The sequence below is a fragment of the Copadichromis virginalis genome, linkage group LG23, assembly GCF_057382275.1.
Source record: "Copadichromis virginalis isolate Kocher_CV1m ecotype Utaka linkage group LG23, C_Virginalis_male_GT1.1, whole genome shotgun sequence".
NCBI classification, from domain to species: domain Eukaryota; kingdom Metazoa; phylum Chordata; class Actinopteri; order Cichliformes; family Cichlidae; genus Copadichromis; species Copadichromis virginalis.
Genome location: NC_140639.1, coordinates 25,193,688 through 25,211,129, shown reverse-complemented (window position 1 = coordinate 25,211,129; position 17,442 = coordinate 25,193,688). Strand labels below are relative to the sequence as shown.

Genomic DNA, 17,442 nt, shown 5'->3' with positions numbered 1-17,442 from the left:
CTGAAGTCTCAGCCAGTCTTACACTTCAGTCAGACGTACTTCCTGCCTGTTTTCAACTGCTTTTTCATCATACCTGTGTTCAATCAGTAATCAATCTCTTAATTTTTGAGGTTTTGTAGACGTGACCGCTAACCACATGATGTTAACTTGTGCACCATTTTTGGACACCTGGCTAAAGCAAAAGTGTCATTCAATGCCCGTTTTCCTCCATCATTTTTCAACTGTTCCTATCATAACAGCCTAAAAGAAACAGCTTCCAATATCAAGAATGTGGAAGCTGGCAGACATGCCAGTGAGCCCCCAGCAACCATCTGTAACTAAGGGAAAATGTATATTCCCCATCTACCTGGCAAAAACTTTGCTGTGATTGATTTTGTTGCTAGCAGATTGCTGTGGCCGTAATTTGAATTGTAGTGATGGGCTTGCCTACAAACACCTGCTCTCTCAGGTGCCGTGAAACTGTGAAAAGTGTGACAGACCAGAAATGGAGAAGGTTTGCCTTCAAAACAAAAGTTGCCTCTTTTGAAGAACGCTGGCTTCTCTTTGAAACTTCTCCATTTTCAGTTCACATTGCACATTATCAAGTTGTGTAACAGTGAGTGATTTGTAGGAAAATATGGACAAAATACAGGCAAATGGAGGAAGCTTAGGCCTCACTCACACAGACCTAAGGACACAGACCACCCCCTCTCGGTAAACACTGGTTGCTAGGGAGCAGTGTGTATTCCCCAACTGATTGGCAAGTGGTTGCTGGAGGTTTCTGGCAGTGAGACATCACGTGAGAAACCTCCTTAAATTTGCCAGATTGCCTTGTTGCATTCCTCAAACTTCCCAGCCATCATTCCTGGTTTTCCAGAGTTTTTTCTTGTTTCCTTGTGTACAGCTGTGGGCTGAACACTTCAGTCCTGTTCACGGTGCGTCCTGCATGTCGTTCCTCCTCCTGGGTTTCACAACTGCTCCAAAATACTTCTGAATTATCAACTTCTTCTTCTTTTGCTATTTTGTGTTTTGTAAGCCTACATTTGCATAAGACCTTTTGTAATGGCAGTGTTTATGGGTTACATAGCCAATAAAAATGGTTAGTTACACCATTACACACCTGCCTTTTAGAAAAAGATACCATCCAACTAATACATACATCAGTCTAATTAGCTATTAGCTATTACATAGCTATCATTAAATAGGTAATAGCTATTACACTTCACACTGTGTGTGTTTTTCTCTCACCTGGACACTGTAGTGTGTGTCTTCGTCCAGGTCCCACAGCACACACCAGCGGCTGGACGTGTTCACCTCTCGTATGGAGCGCTGCATCAGGCCGTCCTGCCTCTGGAGACAGGATACGTGCACACATGAGGAATACATGTGGTGGATGCTTTTGCACACACAAAGACATTAATGTGCCACACTTACAGCAAATTTAAATCAAATCTCGGGATCTGATCAGCGTATCCGGCTGACAGCTTAAGTATTATGATCTAATAAAAGCAGTAATGGCCTCGTACTTTGCTCGAGGCAGATAGTGTTGTCTTAAAAGGAGAAGAATCTTTTCTGTTTTCTTTTAAAGTAAACTTTGCTAAACTAATTTACCAATAAAAAAAATCATCATTATGTCACATTTAAAGGCAAATACTTGAAATGCAAGCAGAATCCCTGCAGTAACAAGCAGCTTCGCCTCATAGAAATTCACCTCACACCCATACAGCCCCAATGGGAGAAATTAGGTCTGCAGGCAAGGTAACACCAGCAATAGTCATTCAAAATAAACAGAAAAACACATGTTTAGGCAGAGACGCTCTGTTAGTATAAGGAGCTGCAGAATTAATGAAGAAATGTCACTTTCTGGATCAGCAGGTAAACAGATGGTGACCCCGTGGAGATAAAGTTTACTTTTTAACAGCTGTATTTAGTGAAAATTTGGGGATGGGTGGATTTATAAATTGTAAATACAACACAGACATATTATCATCTCCATTTTTGCAATCAGAAGGTAAAACACAAAAAGATAATTATTAATTTAGAGCCATGCTTTAATTCAAGTCCACAATTTAATCAGTTTTAGCTCCATTTTTGGTCACCACCACCTCCCTGGGGAAATATCTGAGTTTTCAGCTGCTTTAGCACTGAGAAGATCACATTCACCGTGTTTATTTAAAGTCCAGTGATAAAAGGTGCCTGCAGAAGAAGACAAAATTACTGGAAAGACAACACAAAGCAGTATACATCCATGAGGGGCTGCGAGAATTGAGGCAAGAACATTTTCACAAGGTTACCCACCAAACTCTACAGTTCATATCTTTAAAATGAGCTGTGGATTCAGAGGGTAATATGTAAATACACTGTGCACGTGGATTCAAAGTAACAATTGCAAATCAAATCCTTCATGTTATGTGAACATGAAGACTGGTGGAGTCCCAGGACCCTGAATTGATAAGAGGAAGAAAATGGATGGTTAATAATCATAATGTCTGCAGAGGATTCTCTGCCAGGCAGATATCTGCACTATATTTATGGAGTAAATAAACTTACTAGTAGTTCAGTAAAATTAAGAAAATGGCAAAAAACAAACAACAACAGAAAACACAAGGCTTCCACTTAACGTGGCACCATGGTAACAGCAGTTAAGATGCATTTTGGTTCTTCATTCCCCCTCGGACACAGAAAACAAGCTAAGAGTTTCCAGCATAATTTGCATTTGTGTTTGTGTGTCTGGAATTGCTAGGCCAACACAATGAGACCTGATTTTAGCCTTTAAGATTGGTGATCTTGATAAAACTGCACATGTGGCAACGCTTGATTGCAGTTCTTGCGGCCAAGTGTGGCACAGCTAGTTATTAGATTTAATTTAATTAATTTAAATTCTATTCAGTTTTATTTATTTGGTGCTAAATCACAACAGCAGTTGCCTCAATGTGCTTTATATTGTAAAGTAGACATCCTACAATAATACAAAGAAAACAGAGAAAACACGACAATCAGTCCCCGTACAGGCTTGGCGAGAATGGGGATGAAAAAACTCCCTTTTAACAGGAAGAAACCTCTGCATGAACCAGGCTCAGTGAGGGAAGGCCATTTGTCACAACTAATTGGGGTTAAGGGGGGAAAAAAAAGACGAAAACATGTTGTGGAGAAGAGACAGAGATTAATAATAACTAATGATTAAATGCAGAGAGGTGTATAAACACATAGCAAGTGGGGAAAAAATGAAGTGAAGAAGAAACACTAAGGGGGCAATTACTCTTTCACACAGGCCCAGGTAAGTTTGGGTAAATTTTTCTTCTCCTAATAATCAAAATTATAATTTAAAAACTGCATTCTGTATTTATCTTGTTTAGCGTGACAAAAAAAAAAAAAAGAAATCATGTTTTTGTGTGGCTAAGTTTTCCCGACAACACGAGACTTGCACGAGACTTTAATTGCTCTGATTGGAGACTCTGTATGAAGGAACCTTTAACTGTCTTCTTTTTAACTGCAGACATCCTGATGAGCGCTGCTCAGAGATAATTGGTGTTCACACAAAAGCACCAGCCTGCATTCTTGTTTTTGAGATTGTAGAAAATGGCTCATAATATATTTAAGCTTTTCGTTATTGTCATTGGTGTGTAACTTGCCCATTACACACCAATTACACCAAATATTCTAAAAAACCACCAGCTCGGCATCAGAACAGCTCATAATGAGGATTTTTTAACAACTGCTTGGTAAGCATCATCTAGCGACAGCTAGTCCAGTTTGAGAAAGTTTCCCAGATTGCGAACGTGCCTGTGGAGCACTGAAGGCTGAGGAAGAGTCAATAAATAGAAAGCTGTCAGGACGCTCGAGGCTCTCCAGATGTCTCGCGTGGAGAGTCAAAGTGGTGTTTGCTGCTCCTCTGGCAGCCCTGCAGGCAGCGAGTCAGCCAGGACACTTTGATCTAAAAGGCCGTCATATAAAAGTATATACTGAATCAACGGGGGTTAAAAGGATCGTTAATCAGCACCAGTGACTCAGCTGTGATGGAGGCATTACCATTTTGGAATAAAAACTCCAAAACCATCTAATTTTGAAAAGTGCCGCTGACGTAACTCAAGATACTTTCTAATTTTCAGGTTTTGTCAGTTTATCTCATAGGCACATTTAATTCTGCAGTTTTAAGTAAGACAGTAAACCAGGAAATCAAAACTAATGGACACTTGTCACAGCCATCTAAAGGTCTGTGCAAAAGTCTTTGTGCCACAAAGGTCAGCTCCAAAATAGATAACCGCTTTTAAAAAAAGCTGGTCATCTTTATATATATTTTCTAATTGCAGTTCACATAGGAATACCCATGGGAAAACAGATTTTTTCTAATTCCTAACAAGCAAAAGAGCATTTGATGATGAGCGTTTTATACTGTTTGATGACAGAAGAAAGTAAAGCCTGCAGGTTTGAGGTGCCTGCTGAGAGTCAGTCTTTATATTTTCAAGGTAGGTAAAACAAACGTTCTACATTGACAGACTCTCTGCTTTTAGTTGATTTCATGAGTGTTTTATAATCCCTGCATCCATTTACAGGATGGAAAAAATAGGATTTTTAAAGTATGCATAATTCAGTAGTTTGTAGAACCACCTTGGGATCAGCGACAACTTGAAACAATACATTTCTGTATGTCATATCAGTCTCTCACATCGTAGAGGACTTTGGGTCTGCTCTCCTGTCCATGCAGCGGTGCTTCGGTTCATTGAGGGTTTGAGGGCATTTATTTATGCACAGCTCTCTTTTGCCAAGCCACAGCATTTCAATCAGGTCGAGGTCTGCACTTAGAGGTGGTCATTACTTTGATCCACACTTTAACTGCCTAACAGATGTCTCTAGAGTACTTTGGTATGCAGGGGAGTTCATGATTGACTCAACGACTGTAACTTGCCCAAATCATTACGCCTCCACCTCTATGCTGACAGCGGGTATGAGGTGTTTGTGGTGATACGCGGCGTTTGGTTTTGTGCATTATGAGCAAACATAATAACAAACTTTAGCCTCATTCCAGGGATTTTGTGGGTTGTTAAGAGCAAAGAGGCTTTCTCCTGGAAGCTCTTCCAAAGAAGCCATACTTTTTCTGTTTCTTTCTAATTGTACTGTCATGAAGTGTGGTGTAGCTCTTTTTGCAGTTTCTCTGAGCATTGCACAGTCTGACTTTGGGGTGAATTTGCTGGGACGTCTACGTCTTGAAAGACTGTGGCATTGTGATTTCTGAAGACCAGCAAACTGCCCAAATGTCTGCTTTTATAGAGGTGCTCACACTCACTAATGATCAGTTTATCAAATGGATTTGATTATCAACAACTGGCTGCTACAAACCCTAATGTGTGCTCTTGGAAGTTCTCTGACAATTGAAGTAAATATTTTCTTGTTCTTGCAGGGGGTTTTGAGCTTTCTTTTAATTTTGGCAGCAGTCTTAAAGTTTGATTTGTCAGGGTTCAGCTTCAGACACTTTAAAAAGGAACAGAAGGCACCTTTACTTCAGTAAAATGTGACTGTGAAGTCTGCAGGTGAACACGAAGTTTGGGTGCATCGCTATTTTTAGGTCAGGAAAGAAGTCAGCAGCAGCCTAATGCATTTCAGAAGGAAAGTGGTGCAGAAAAACAAATCTCTCCTCTGATGTTGTTACAGTCTGACAATCTTCTTCTGGTACAAACATCACAACACAAGTTTAAAACAGGCACTCTCTGCAGGTTTTATTTGATAAGCATTGCCCTTGCACTAATCATCAATTAACCCTGTGTGTTTGATATTTGAAGTCATAGAAACCAGGACTGCTGGGAGTCTCAGACACAGAAACTTAAACTGGGTTACTTCATGTGTTTGTGTGCTTGGGAGCGAGGTTGTGTAACGCGTGCATCTTGGCAGCCAGCACCGTGGGATTTGGAACAACTTTAGATGAGTGAAGCAACTCTTTGTCTGGGCACATTCACTCGTCCTGCTTCTCCTTCACAAACAGAAGGCTCGGCATGTCACCGAAAAATACTGTGAATGAAATAATCCCACAAAGCAGCCACGTTTGAATCCTAATCAAGACTTAAGCCTGATGCGAGACCACTCTTGCAATAAGGAAAATAGAAATGGTAGAAAACATACTTGATTGACAGAGCAGCCTTTTATATAACAGCATTTTTTGCCCTTTTGTAGCAGCTCACTCTGATCCAAGGCAACCTTTGATGACTAACAATGGAAAATACGGGCTCGGTAGATAAAACCTGCAGCACGGATACCCGCTGCATCCACCTGCTACCATCACCTCCCCGATTAATATTTGAGTAAGTGTTTTTTACATAAGTGCTTTCTGAGGTTAAAGCAGGAGATGTTTTAAATCCCGATCCTGTGTTTTCTTGAAAATGCCAAAAGGTTGATGGATTCTGACTCAGATGTGAGGTGACTTGGGAAAAAAAACCAAAAAAAAAGAATAAGAGTTGTTTGGCATTGACACCGCTGTGGATGTTTCTCCTGTGAGACGAATCCTGGCCAAATAATTTCTGCTAATGGAGACGACACCCACTCAGAGCTCAGCTAATGTCTCATTCTCCTTTTGCCAAAACTGTAGGTGGTGAAGACTGATTAAAATGAGCCAAGCTGAGCTAGCAGCCAAGGTTTTTAAGAGATCTCAGACAGACAAAATGTTGTTATGTAACAGCAGAATTAATGTGAAACGTCTCTTACGGTGACGCAAACTTCTTGTACTTTAGGTGACAGTTGTGTTCTTTAAAGGTGCTACGTGGAAGGACTGCAGCGTTTAATTAAATGAAATGTAAGCAATGAATCGATGAATTCATGAAGAAAAAGAAATACATTCTGAACAATCATATTTTGTTCAACCGCTCATTAATGCAAATATCTAATTAACCAGTCAGCTGGCAGAAACTCAATGTATTTACACAAGTGGACATGGTTAAGACGACCTAGTGAAGTCCAAACTGAGCATCAGAATGTGGAAGATTATGTTAATGTGGTAATGTTGTTGATGATTTAAGTATTTCAGAAACTGCTGATCTGCTGTGATTTGCCTGCACAACCATTTCTAGTGTTTACTAGTGACCTGAAGAAGAGAAACTATTTGGTGAGCATCAGTTCACTGAGGGAAAATGCCTTTTTGATGTCAGAGGAAAATGACCAGTGTGCTTTGAGCTGATAGGAAGGCAACAATAACTCAAATAACCACTTATTACAACCAAGGTATGCAGAAGAGCATCTGAACAGCAGCAGAAGACCACACCTGTAAGCTGAGAGCAGTCTGTATTTCTTCTTCCAGATGTTAGGGTCAGAAAGAGGACAAAATACACTATTGTTCTATTGTCAGCTGTCTGAAAGGCAAACAGACAGCTGTATGAAGTACAGCTGAACATAGTATCTATAATACTAGACAGAGCAGTAATGAGTGAATTCATGGCTTTAATAAAGCATGTGCTACCAATGTGTCTGTTGCTTTCAGCTATTTGTTGGAGTCTTTTTTTTCCTGAATTAATTAAATACCTGCAACTTCTTATGAAGATCTCTAAAGCCCATTTTTGCATTAACACACCGTTATGCATGTGGCCCAACAGCTGTGCAACTAAATTATTTATGATAAATTACCCCAAACACAGGCAGAGCATATGACTTTTGTTAACCTCACACAGTTGAGCTGACACACCAGTGCACAGCTGTGGATGTCTTACTTGTGAGCGATCTTTTCCCCCTCAAATCCACGGCAGGATCTTTCCTCCTGGGGGATATTTAAAGATCGATTAATTCGATAATCAGGTTTTTCTTGCTAATTGGATGCTTGGAAAGTCCTTCTTTTGGCTGCACCTTATGTAATTAAGAGATTTGGTTTTTTATTATTACCTACGTCAACCAGTAGCCATCCTTGACATTAACGAGCTCCTTAAGAAGTAAAATGTTAATGAGCAAATTCCTCTGAGAGGTTTCCAAACTTTCCCACCCCTCATGACTCAAAGTGTCTTTGAGCCGAATGCTGACTGCCTACCCGGCTAATGAATGACGCAGCATTTTAATAAATCCCAGAAGACAGCAGCAGGAGGACAAAAGAGAAAGAAGTAAGCCCTCGTGAGATCGAGATGAGCATGAGAAATACATAATTTATCTTTGAAAAGCTGTTCTAGCCCCGAGCATGGCACCGGTCCAGCTTTTCTGGGCATTCAATTCATAATTTGGATCCCTGCAAAATTAATCGGCCTTCAGCTGAATGAGAGGGCACATCAGGATGTATTTGACATTCAGTTTAAAAAGAAGAAAAGGCATGGTCCATTGGCCGTGCATGCTCAGTGTATGCATGCAGCGATGATACGAGGCTGCTGTATTGTACCTGCTGTGAGATGGCGTATCCGATGACGGTGTCTCCCTGAGGGACATTCCAGGTCACCATGGCCGAGTGTGCCCTCAGCTGGGTCACCGATACATTCACCGGGGGTGCTGGCACAGCTGTTAACACACACACACACACGCACACACACACACACACATTTATATAGTTTGTTAGTGACGGTCAGTGAAGGCCAGGTAACACATGCAGTCTGCAGAGCATTTAAACTGAGATGATCACAAATATGTAGGCACACCAACATTACTTGCAATTCATTTATGGGCTCCTTTTTTAAGTATTTATTTATGCCTTTATTTGATCAGGATAAACAGAACAAGTGGAAGGAGAATGATCAAGAGCCTTAATCGAAGCAAGGAGGACCTAAACCTTTGGTCCATTCAATATATATATCAATCAGTTATAACATTATTACCACCTGCCTAAAATTGCATTTGTCCACCTGACTCATTGAGGCATGGACTCCTCTTTACCCCTGAAGGTGTGCTGTGCTATCTGGTACCAAGATATTAGCAATAGATCCTTTAAGTCCTGTAAAATGTGAAGTGAGCCCTTCAGGGGCCAGACTTGTGTGTCCACCACATCCCACAGATGTTTGAGTGGAGTGCATAGTAGGGCTGGGCCATATCATACCGTTCACGGTAATACCAGTATAATGTTATAAGAAAATGAAATATCGCAATAGAATATGGGTAAAACGCGCATGCGCAGTGCCTTTGTTTTCATACGCACATGGCGGAAAAAGCATGGCAGAGACGGAGAATGAGAAGGCCGAAAGCGGATCGTTGAATGAAACAGATGAACCAGAATTGGTTTGTAAAAACGTCGCAGCTCCAGTGGTGTGGAACTGGTTTGGCTTTTGTCCGTTAGATACACACCAAAGCACATTTTTTGGTAGAGCATGCAAGCGGGCCGTCGTTATTACTGTTATTACCAAACCGATTTTATGTGGTACACGGCGCTCAAAAATCTGTCAAAAAATGTTTTAGTACGACTTTGCTAAGCTACAGTCTGAACTCTCTGTTACGCCTGATGGATTGTCGGAGCATTACAGCTACCGTAGTCGGGAGCCTCGCGGAGTAATACATACTGTGTTTCAACATAAAATTATGGTATTGTGTGTGTATAACCTCTTTTTAAGTTTTGTGGATATTATACATGGTTATGCTGAGGATATGTCGGCCAATTTCCACTGGAAATGCCTTTTGGCAAGTAATTTGCATTTGCACTGTTAAATTTTTATATAGCTTTAATGCACATAAAAAACAGCTGCTTGTTTAAGTGAAAATACATTGATGGGGTTTTTTTTTGCACTAATAAAGTTGTGGAGTTGTAAAGTATTTTATCTCACGTCAATTATATCGTCAGTTATATCGTTATTGCAAATTTTCAAATGTATATCGTGATAAATATTTCTGGCCATATTGCCCTGCCCTAGTGCATAGTGCATCCTGGTATCAGGTGTTCCCCAGGTAAATGACTCACATGCACCTGGCAATCCACATGATGTAAAAGAAAATGTGATTCATCAGACTAGAACACCTTCCTCGGTGGTCTAGTCTGATGCTCACATGCCCACTGTTGGTGCTTTTGACACTGTGCAAGGGTCTGCATGGGCATCCAGAGTGATCTGCAGCTATGCCGCCACATACGCAACAAACTGTGATGCTCTGTGTATTCTGTCAGAACCAGCATTAATGTTTTCAGCAGTTTAAGCTACAGTGGCTCGTCTGTTGGATTGGACCACTCGGGCCAGCCTTTGTTCTCCACAAGCATCAGTGAGCTTTGGCCACCCATGACTCTGTCGGTGGTTCACCGCTGTTCCTCCTTTGGATCGCTTGTGATAGATACTGACCACTGCAGACCAGGAACACCCCACAAGAGCTACAGTTTTGGAGATGTTTTGACTCACTCGTCTAAGTCATCCTCAACTTCGCTTAGATTCTTACACTTGTCCATTTCCCTGCTTCTAACAAGTCAACTGTTTTTCACTTCACCTGTCTGTGGTCATAATGTTGAGCCTTTTCAGTGTAGAGACATCCAGCTGCACCAGATGTTTTGTCATTTGCTTCCAATTACTTACAGGGGTATTAGTGAAGGCTGATGCTGATTTTGATTTAAAATCTTTCCCATAGTAAAACTGAACCAAAAGTTTAAAGTCAAATTTTAATATCTCTGCATCTGCGAAGTGTTCAAAAAGCTTTCAAGTCTTTATCTCTGTCAGGAAAATCAATCCATTAAGGATGGATTCAATCATATGAATAATGTACTCCAGCCCCCTGGCATTTCATAAAGACCGTTCTCCCATTTATTCATAAAGAAATACAATTTAAAAATGGCTTATGACCTAGAACAGAAGCTGTGCATTTGCAGAATTATAAGTGAAACTGTATTTAACTGTAAAATAGCATTATTATGATAATAATTTAATGTACTCTGCCAACAGTTCACACCTGAGTGTCAGGACTTGCTCCAGTGGATCAAACAACAGATTTGAGAGGTCCATGGATCTATTCCAGCCCAAATTTCATCTTTCACAGAAATTCTAGCAATTATTTGCAGTCCCTTCATTTTAAAGAGGCCATATGCTAACTGGGAGGTAACTGGATATTTTAAAATGTCTATGTTTAAAAAATATGTTTAAAATTACATGGATGGATAATTTGTAAAGGACAACCATAGAAACACGCTGACAGCTGCACAGCTGCACAGGCTGTGTCTATATACACTCAACAAAAATATAAACGCAACACCTTTGTTACTGCTCCCATTCCCCATGGGATGGACGTAGAGACCTAAAATTCATTCCAGATACACAATATAACCATCCCTCCCAAACAGTGGTCACAAATCAGTCCAAATGTGTGGTAGTGGGCACAGCTGCTATATTGAGATAATCCATCCCACCTCACAGGTGTGCCACATCAGGATGCTGATCTGACATCATGAGTAGTGCACAGGTGTACCTCAGACTGCCCACAACAAAAGGCCACCCTGGAATGTGCAGTTTTTTGCGCTATTGGGGGTCTGGGGACCCAGAACCAGTCAGTATCTGGTGTGACCACCATTTGCCTCATGCAGTGCAACACATCGTCGCATGGAGTCTATCAGATTGTCAATTGTGGCCTGTGGAATGTTGGTCCACTCCACTTCAATGGCTGTGCGAGGTTGTTGGATATTCGTGGGAACTGGTACACGCTGTCGTATACGCCGGTCAAGCACATCCCGAACATGCTCAATGGGTGACATGTCCGGTGAGTATGCTGGCCATGCAAGAACTGGGACATTCTCAGCTGCCATCTGCCCTGAACAATGTGAACCATGATTCATCCGTGAAGCGCACACCTCTCCAACGTGCCAGACGCCATCGAATGTGAGCATTTGCCCACACAAGTCTGTTACGGCGACGAGCTGGAGTCAGGTCAAGACCCCGATGAGGACGACGGGCATGCAGTTGAGCGTCCCTGAGACGGTTTCTGGCAGTTTGTGCAGAAATTGTTTGGTTGTGCAAACCAATTGTTCCAGCAGCTGTCTGGGTGGCTGGTCTCAGACGATCTTGGAGGTGAACCTGCTGGATGTGGAGGTCCTGGGCTGGTGTGGTTACACGAGGTCTGCGGTTGTGAGGCCGGTTGGATGTGCTGCCATATTCTCTGAAACGCCTGTGGAGACGGCTTATGGTTGAGAAATGAACATTCAATGCACGGGCGACAGATCTGGTTGACATTCCTGCTGTCAGCATGCCAATTGCACGCTCCCTCATTGCTTGTGGCATCTGTGGCATTTTGCTGTGAGACAAAACTGCACATTCCAGGGTGGCCTTTTGTTGTGGGCAGTCTGAGGTACACCTGTGCACTACTCATGATGTCAGATCAGCATCCTGATGTGGCACACCTGTGAGGTGGGATGGATTATCTCAATATAGCAGATGTGCCCACTACCACACATTTGGACTGATTTGTGACCACTGTTTGGGAGGGATGGTTATATTGTGTATCTGGAATGAATTTTAGGTCTCTACGTCCATCCCATGGGGAATGGGAGCAGTAACAAAGGTGTTGCGTTTATATTTTTGTTGAGTGTATAACCAAAGCTAATGTCCAAAACCAGTCCCTTCGTGGATGTTGAAAGATGAAACTATTTTGTTACAACTGAGACAAGTTTTTGATGTCAACAGAAACAAACATTCATCTGTTTAACCCTTGTTTCACTCTGGTGTGTGAAAGCCGATCAAAACTTAACCCTGTCATGCATGAATTATGACAACCTAAATCAGGATTTTTTTTCTTAAGTATTTTTATTCATCTTTAGGCATGAAAAAATATTTTTGAACTTTATTTTTTTAAGCATGTACTTTTCAAATAGTTTTTTACATGTTCACTTAGTCAGTCCGCTGGCTGACCAGTGGGTGGCAGGGTATGGAGTGACACATTAGTGTCCAATGTAGTAGTTTATGTGCAAGTATACCATCAACACTGACTCAAATACAAGAAAACAGCCTTTGAATATGTTATGACTTCAGGATAAAAATGCTCGGAAACTCAGGTGCCACTTTTAGGATGTTTACTGACCACTTTTAGAAACAACCACAGCTAGTCGCTACACAAACAGGAAACTGTTTCTCACATAACATTCTGACAGAGAAAACCCTGAAAAACCTCTAAAGGTTCCGGGGTGCAACGCCCCCAAACATACATTAACATCAACACTGTCTATAACAGAATAGCTGTCCACTGTTATGACCACTATGCGTGAAAGGGTTAATGCAGATGTTTGGTCATAATGCACAAAACCAAACACAACATATTAGCACAAACACCTCATACCAGCTGTCAGCACGGTGGTGGAGGGGTCGTGATTTGGGCTTTTTTTGCAGCCACATTAGCACCTTACAATCATTGAGTCCACCATGAACTCCTCTGTATTCTAGAGTCAAATGTGAGGACATCTGTCAGACAGCTAAAGCTTGGCTTAAACTGGGTCATGAAACAAGACAATGATTCCAAGTACATCAACACATCTACAACAGAATGATTAAAAAGGAAACATCAAGGTACTGCAGTGGACCAGTCAAAGTCCAGACCTCAACCTGACTGAAATGCTTTGGTAGGACCTCGAGAAAGCTGTGCATAAATGAAAGCCTGCAAATCTCAATGAACTGAAGCAATGCTGTAAAGAAGACTGGGCCAAAAGTCTTTCACAATGATGTGAGAGAATGATAAAGTCATGCAGAAAACAATTACTTTGAGTTATTGCTGATAAAAGTGGTTTACAAACTACTGAATCATGGGGTGTAATTAGTTTTCCACATGACTGCAGAGAGACCTGCAAAAACGTTCTTTGTCATGGCTCTCTATATATCACAAGTTATTCCTGCTTTTCTGGCCGATTTATAATCTCGAGCTTGTTTTATATCTTGTCAATAGCAGGAAAGGATTATAGTGCCTATAAGGTACCTTAGGTAAAGCTGTAAGTGGTTATCAGCTTTGTAAAACAAATTATAAGATTGTGTTAGATTTTGATGATGATCAGAGTGTGATTTTAGGTGTTGGAGGGCCACTGCAGAAGTCTTTAGTTTGGAAGAAGTCAGGCACAGGAAGGAATTACCAAATTTAGATGTTCTTGCAGGTTGTATAACCTTTGGACAAAGTCAGAATAACAGTTTCCCCCTGAGGGTGTGCTGTGCTATGCTACAAAACTGTTGGATCCAGCTTCATATATTATCATGACAGTGCTACCTGTCACCTGTCTCTCAAACTAATCGTCTAACTCTCAGCAAGAAAATATTTACAGTGTTTTGTATTGTTTTGTATTTCTTGTTTTGTATTTTGAGTTTGAACGATGAAGAAATCAAAGAAAAGTAAGAAAAATGACTGAAAGTCTTTCTAACTGATTAACCTGAACCTTGGAAACATGAGATAATATTTCCTTTAAAATCTTATGTTAGACAGGTCTTTTAAGATGTTGTTAAAAATGTTTTTGTCCCCAAAACAACTTTCTCCTAAACCAAACTGAGTAGCTTTCTTCCTAAAACTAACCAGACTGAAAGGCATTCTTCATCGTTTGCTTCCATCAGTGTTCTTTAGTACGACCGCTCCTCCCGCACTCTGATTCAGATTGAAATGCCAACTAAATGGCTGAAATTCGTATATTTTATTTATATTGTCTCTGTATTTATATATATGCGTGTGTGTGTGTATATATATATATGTATATATAATATTCTGTAACTTCTGTCGGTGCTGTGCTTTTTTGGAAATCGAATTTCCCAGAGGAACCCACCCGAGGGATTAATAAAGTTCTATCTAATCTAATCTAATCTAATCTAATCGAAATGTAAATGTATGATCACACCCACGCACATACTGTACTTACAGGCGTGAATGATTCTCTGGGGGCCGGTTAAAACTGATGGGAAATCTAAAGCACTCACAAATGAAGTGTGTGATTTCTTTTCTCTTTTTTGTATTTTAATGTTACTAAATCATCAGGAAACATCATGACCTTCACTGAGAGTGAGACAGGGAGAAAGTAAACTCTAAATGGGAGTTTAAAAAGGGATATTTGCTTTTAATGGAGAAAACAGAAATGGAAAACAGGGGAAATGAACATTTATGGTTACAGTAACAGAAAGTGGATTATTAAAGGACTAAGCTTTTACAGAGACCACAATTTGTTTGCATTTATTTAGTTAAATCTATGAAGAAAGTCAAAGACAACAGTTTGACAGACAAAGTAACATTTTTCCCATCATTCCCTAAAAGCTATTAGCTGAACATTTGTCTAAACCTGACAGGTCAAGGACAAAAGAAGATGTGTCAGGCCTAGAAAAAAACACCCCAAAAAACTATCTACAGCAGATGAATATTTTCTGAAAGTCACTCTCTTAAGAGACAGGAAAAAACCCAGCAAAGACCTGAAACAGACCTGAGAGACACATCTGAACCTTCAGCTCATTCAGCTATATCACTAAAGCCTCATCAGAAATGGTCTCAGTGGAAGAACTGGACTGAAAAATCAGTGGCAACTGTTGGAGTGATGAGTCACTAATCACTAACAGTATGTATGGAGGAGGTAAGGTGGAGGCTCTGTCATGGTTTGGGTCTGCATTAGAGCCAGTGGTGTTGGAGATCTTGTCAAAATTGATTAATTATAAACAAAGAAAAGTACCATCAGATATTGATCCACCATGAAGTACCATCTGGAACTGCACCTGATTGGCACCGGCATCATTTTTTAGCATGACAATGATCTCAAACACACTGCCAATGCAGTAAAGTCGTACCTGGATAGAAAAACACACAGTTGAACTCTATCAGTCATGGATTGGCCTCCCCAGACCCCAGACCTCAACTATTGAAGCAGTGTGGGATCATGTTGGCCAGAGGGGCCGATGGCGTGATAGGGCAGCCTCGCATCTGTCAGTCTGCCCCAGGGCAGCTGTGGCTACAACTGTAGCTGCCTCCACCAGTGTATGTGAGAGTGAATGAATAGTGGTATTGTAAAGCGCTTTGGGTGCCTTGAAAAGCGCTATATAAATCCAATCCATTATTATGTTGACAGAAAATAGAACGAAAGGCAGAAACATCCAAAGAAGAGCTTTGAATGTCCTTCAAGAAGCCTGGAGAACTATTCCTGAAGACGACTTAAAGACATGACAAGAAAGCTGCCTAAGAGAGTTCAGACTGTGCTGAAGAATAAAGGTGATCACACTAAATGTTGACTTTCAAGCTTGATAGAATTGTACAAACTTAGGTTTTGCTTTATATACTGTATATAAATGTAATTTGCACATGTTTCTATACATTGCTGAACCTATTCCACAATTTCCTAGGACAACACAAAGAAATGACGGGTGACTTGAGACTTTCCACAATACTTCAGACTAAAAAACAAGAAAAACGTGTTAAAAAGACAGAAAACAAGATGAAACGAGCTTCAAAAAAGTGAAAAAAGAGAATACATAACGCAACAACACAGAAAGCTGAAGAAGTGAAATTTAGAGTCAGAAAACTTCCAGGAAAAAAATGAAAGTAAAAACAAGAAGAATTCTAAATAAGTCAGAGAAAGAAAGTTTGAAAGCGAGAGACACAAAGACAAACCCTGGAACAATGAAAGGAAATGACAGATGAGCAGCCATCCCTACTTTCATCTTACTGATGATAAAACATCTAATGGACTCAATAACTACTTCAAAAGCCATCGATGAGTCTAGTCTGCCCACTCCAGCTCCTCCTCCTTTACTGCGGGACAGGAATAGCACCCCACATTTCTCTCTTTAGTTTTCTCATCCTCAATTAATGAGTACCCGCTGGTAGAGTGTGTGTCCTTGTCTGTTGGTGTGTGTTTGTAGTATGAAAAGACACAAATACACGATGATGAGGGAAAAGGAATCAGCGCAGCAGCCAATTAGGACATCAAGGCTAAAAAAAAGGACATTAAAATGCTGCGATTTTGCATTACACAGCACTAACTTGCATTCCTTTCTGAAAAATGATGCAGCATATTGTTATGCTTCAGTTTAAACTGCATTTTACTCAAGAGCAGCAACCTCTTATTTCATGGCGGTGTCACGATCCTGGGTCTGTTGACCCAGTGTTTTGAGTTTTAGTTTTATGTAAGCCCTTCGGGTTCCTAAGTTCATTTGTTATCATGCCTAAGTGTTTCTAGTTCTTATCATTTCCCCCTCGTGTTCCCAACTATGGTAAATCTCCCCTGCTCTTCATGTGTTTCATGTCTGTGTCTTACATTGTGAAGTTCGGGTTGTCATGTCTAGTTTTAGTGTTTCCTGTTTTATTCTGACAGTGTCATGTGTTCTTTGTTCATTGTATTTAGCTTTCCTCTCCTGGTCCTGTCATTAGGTTTATGTCAGTCAGCTGTTCCCCCATGTGTCTCCACTTCCCCTGATCACCTCATGTATGTATTTAAGCCCTTTGTTTTCTGCATGCTGTTGTCAGGTCGTCTGCTCATCCATGTCTCATCTCCAGGTACCCATGTCACTTCACTATGGTTAAGGTTTTTTATGTTTTGTTATTAGTTCACCCAGTTTAGGTTATTGTTTAGTTTTCACCGATGCCCTATTATTTTGTACCCTCGTTGCTAGCCTCAATAAA

At 40.7% G+C, this 17,442-nt stretch overlaps 1 protein-coding gene across 1 annotated transcript in view; it reads right to left on the bottom strand.

Moving 5' to 3' along the window:
• The window catches only part of LOC146681001 (fibronectin type III domain-containing protein 4-like), a 62,689-nt gene that overhangs the window by 22,854 nt on the left and 22,393 nt on the right, over nucleotides 1–17,442 (bottom strand). The window contains exons 2-3 of the mRNA XM_085447574.1: nucleotides 8,318–8,433; nucleotides 1,228–1,329 (exon numbers count right to left, since the gene is read on the bottom strand). Of these exons, the coding sequence (XP_085303700.1) occupies nucleotides 1,228–1,329; nucleotides 8,318–8,433 (218 nt within the window). The remainder of the gene's footprint in view (nucleotides 1–1,227; nucleotides 1,330–8,317; nucleotides 8,434–17,442) is intronic.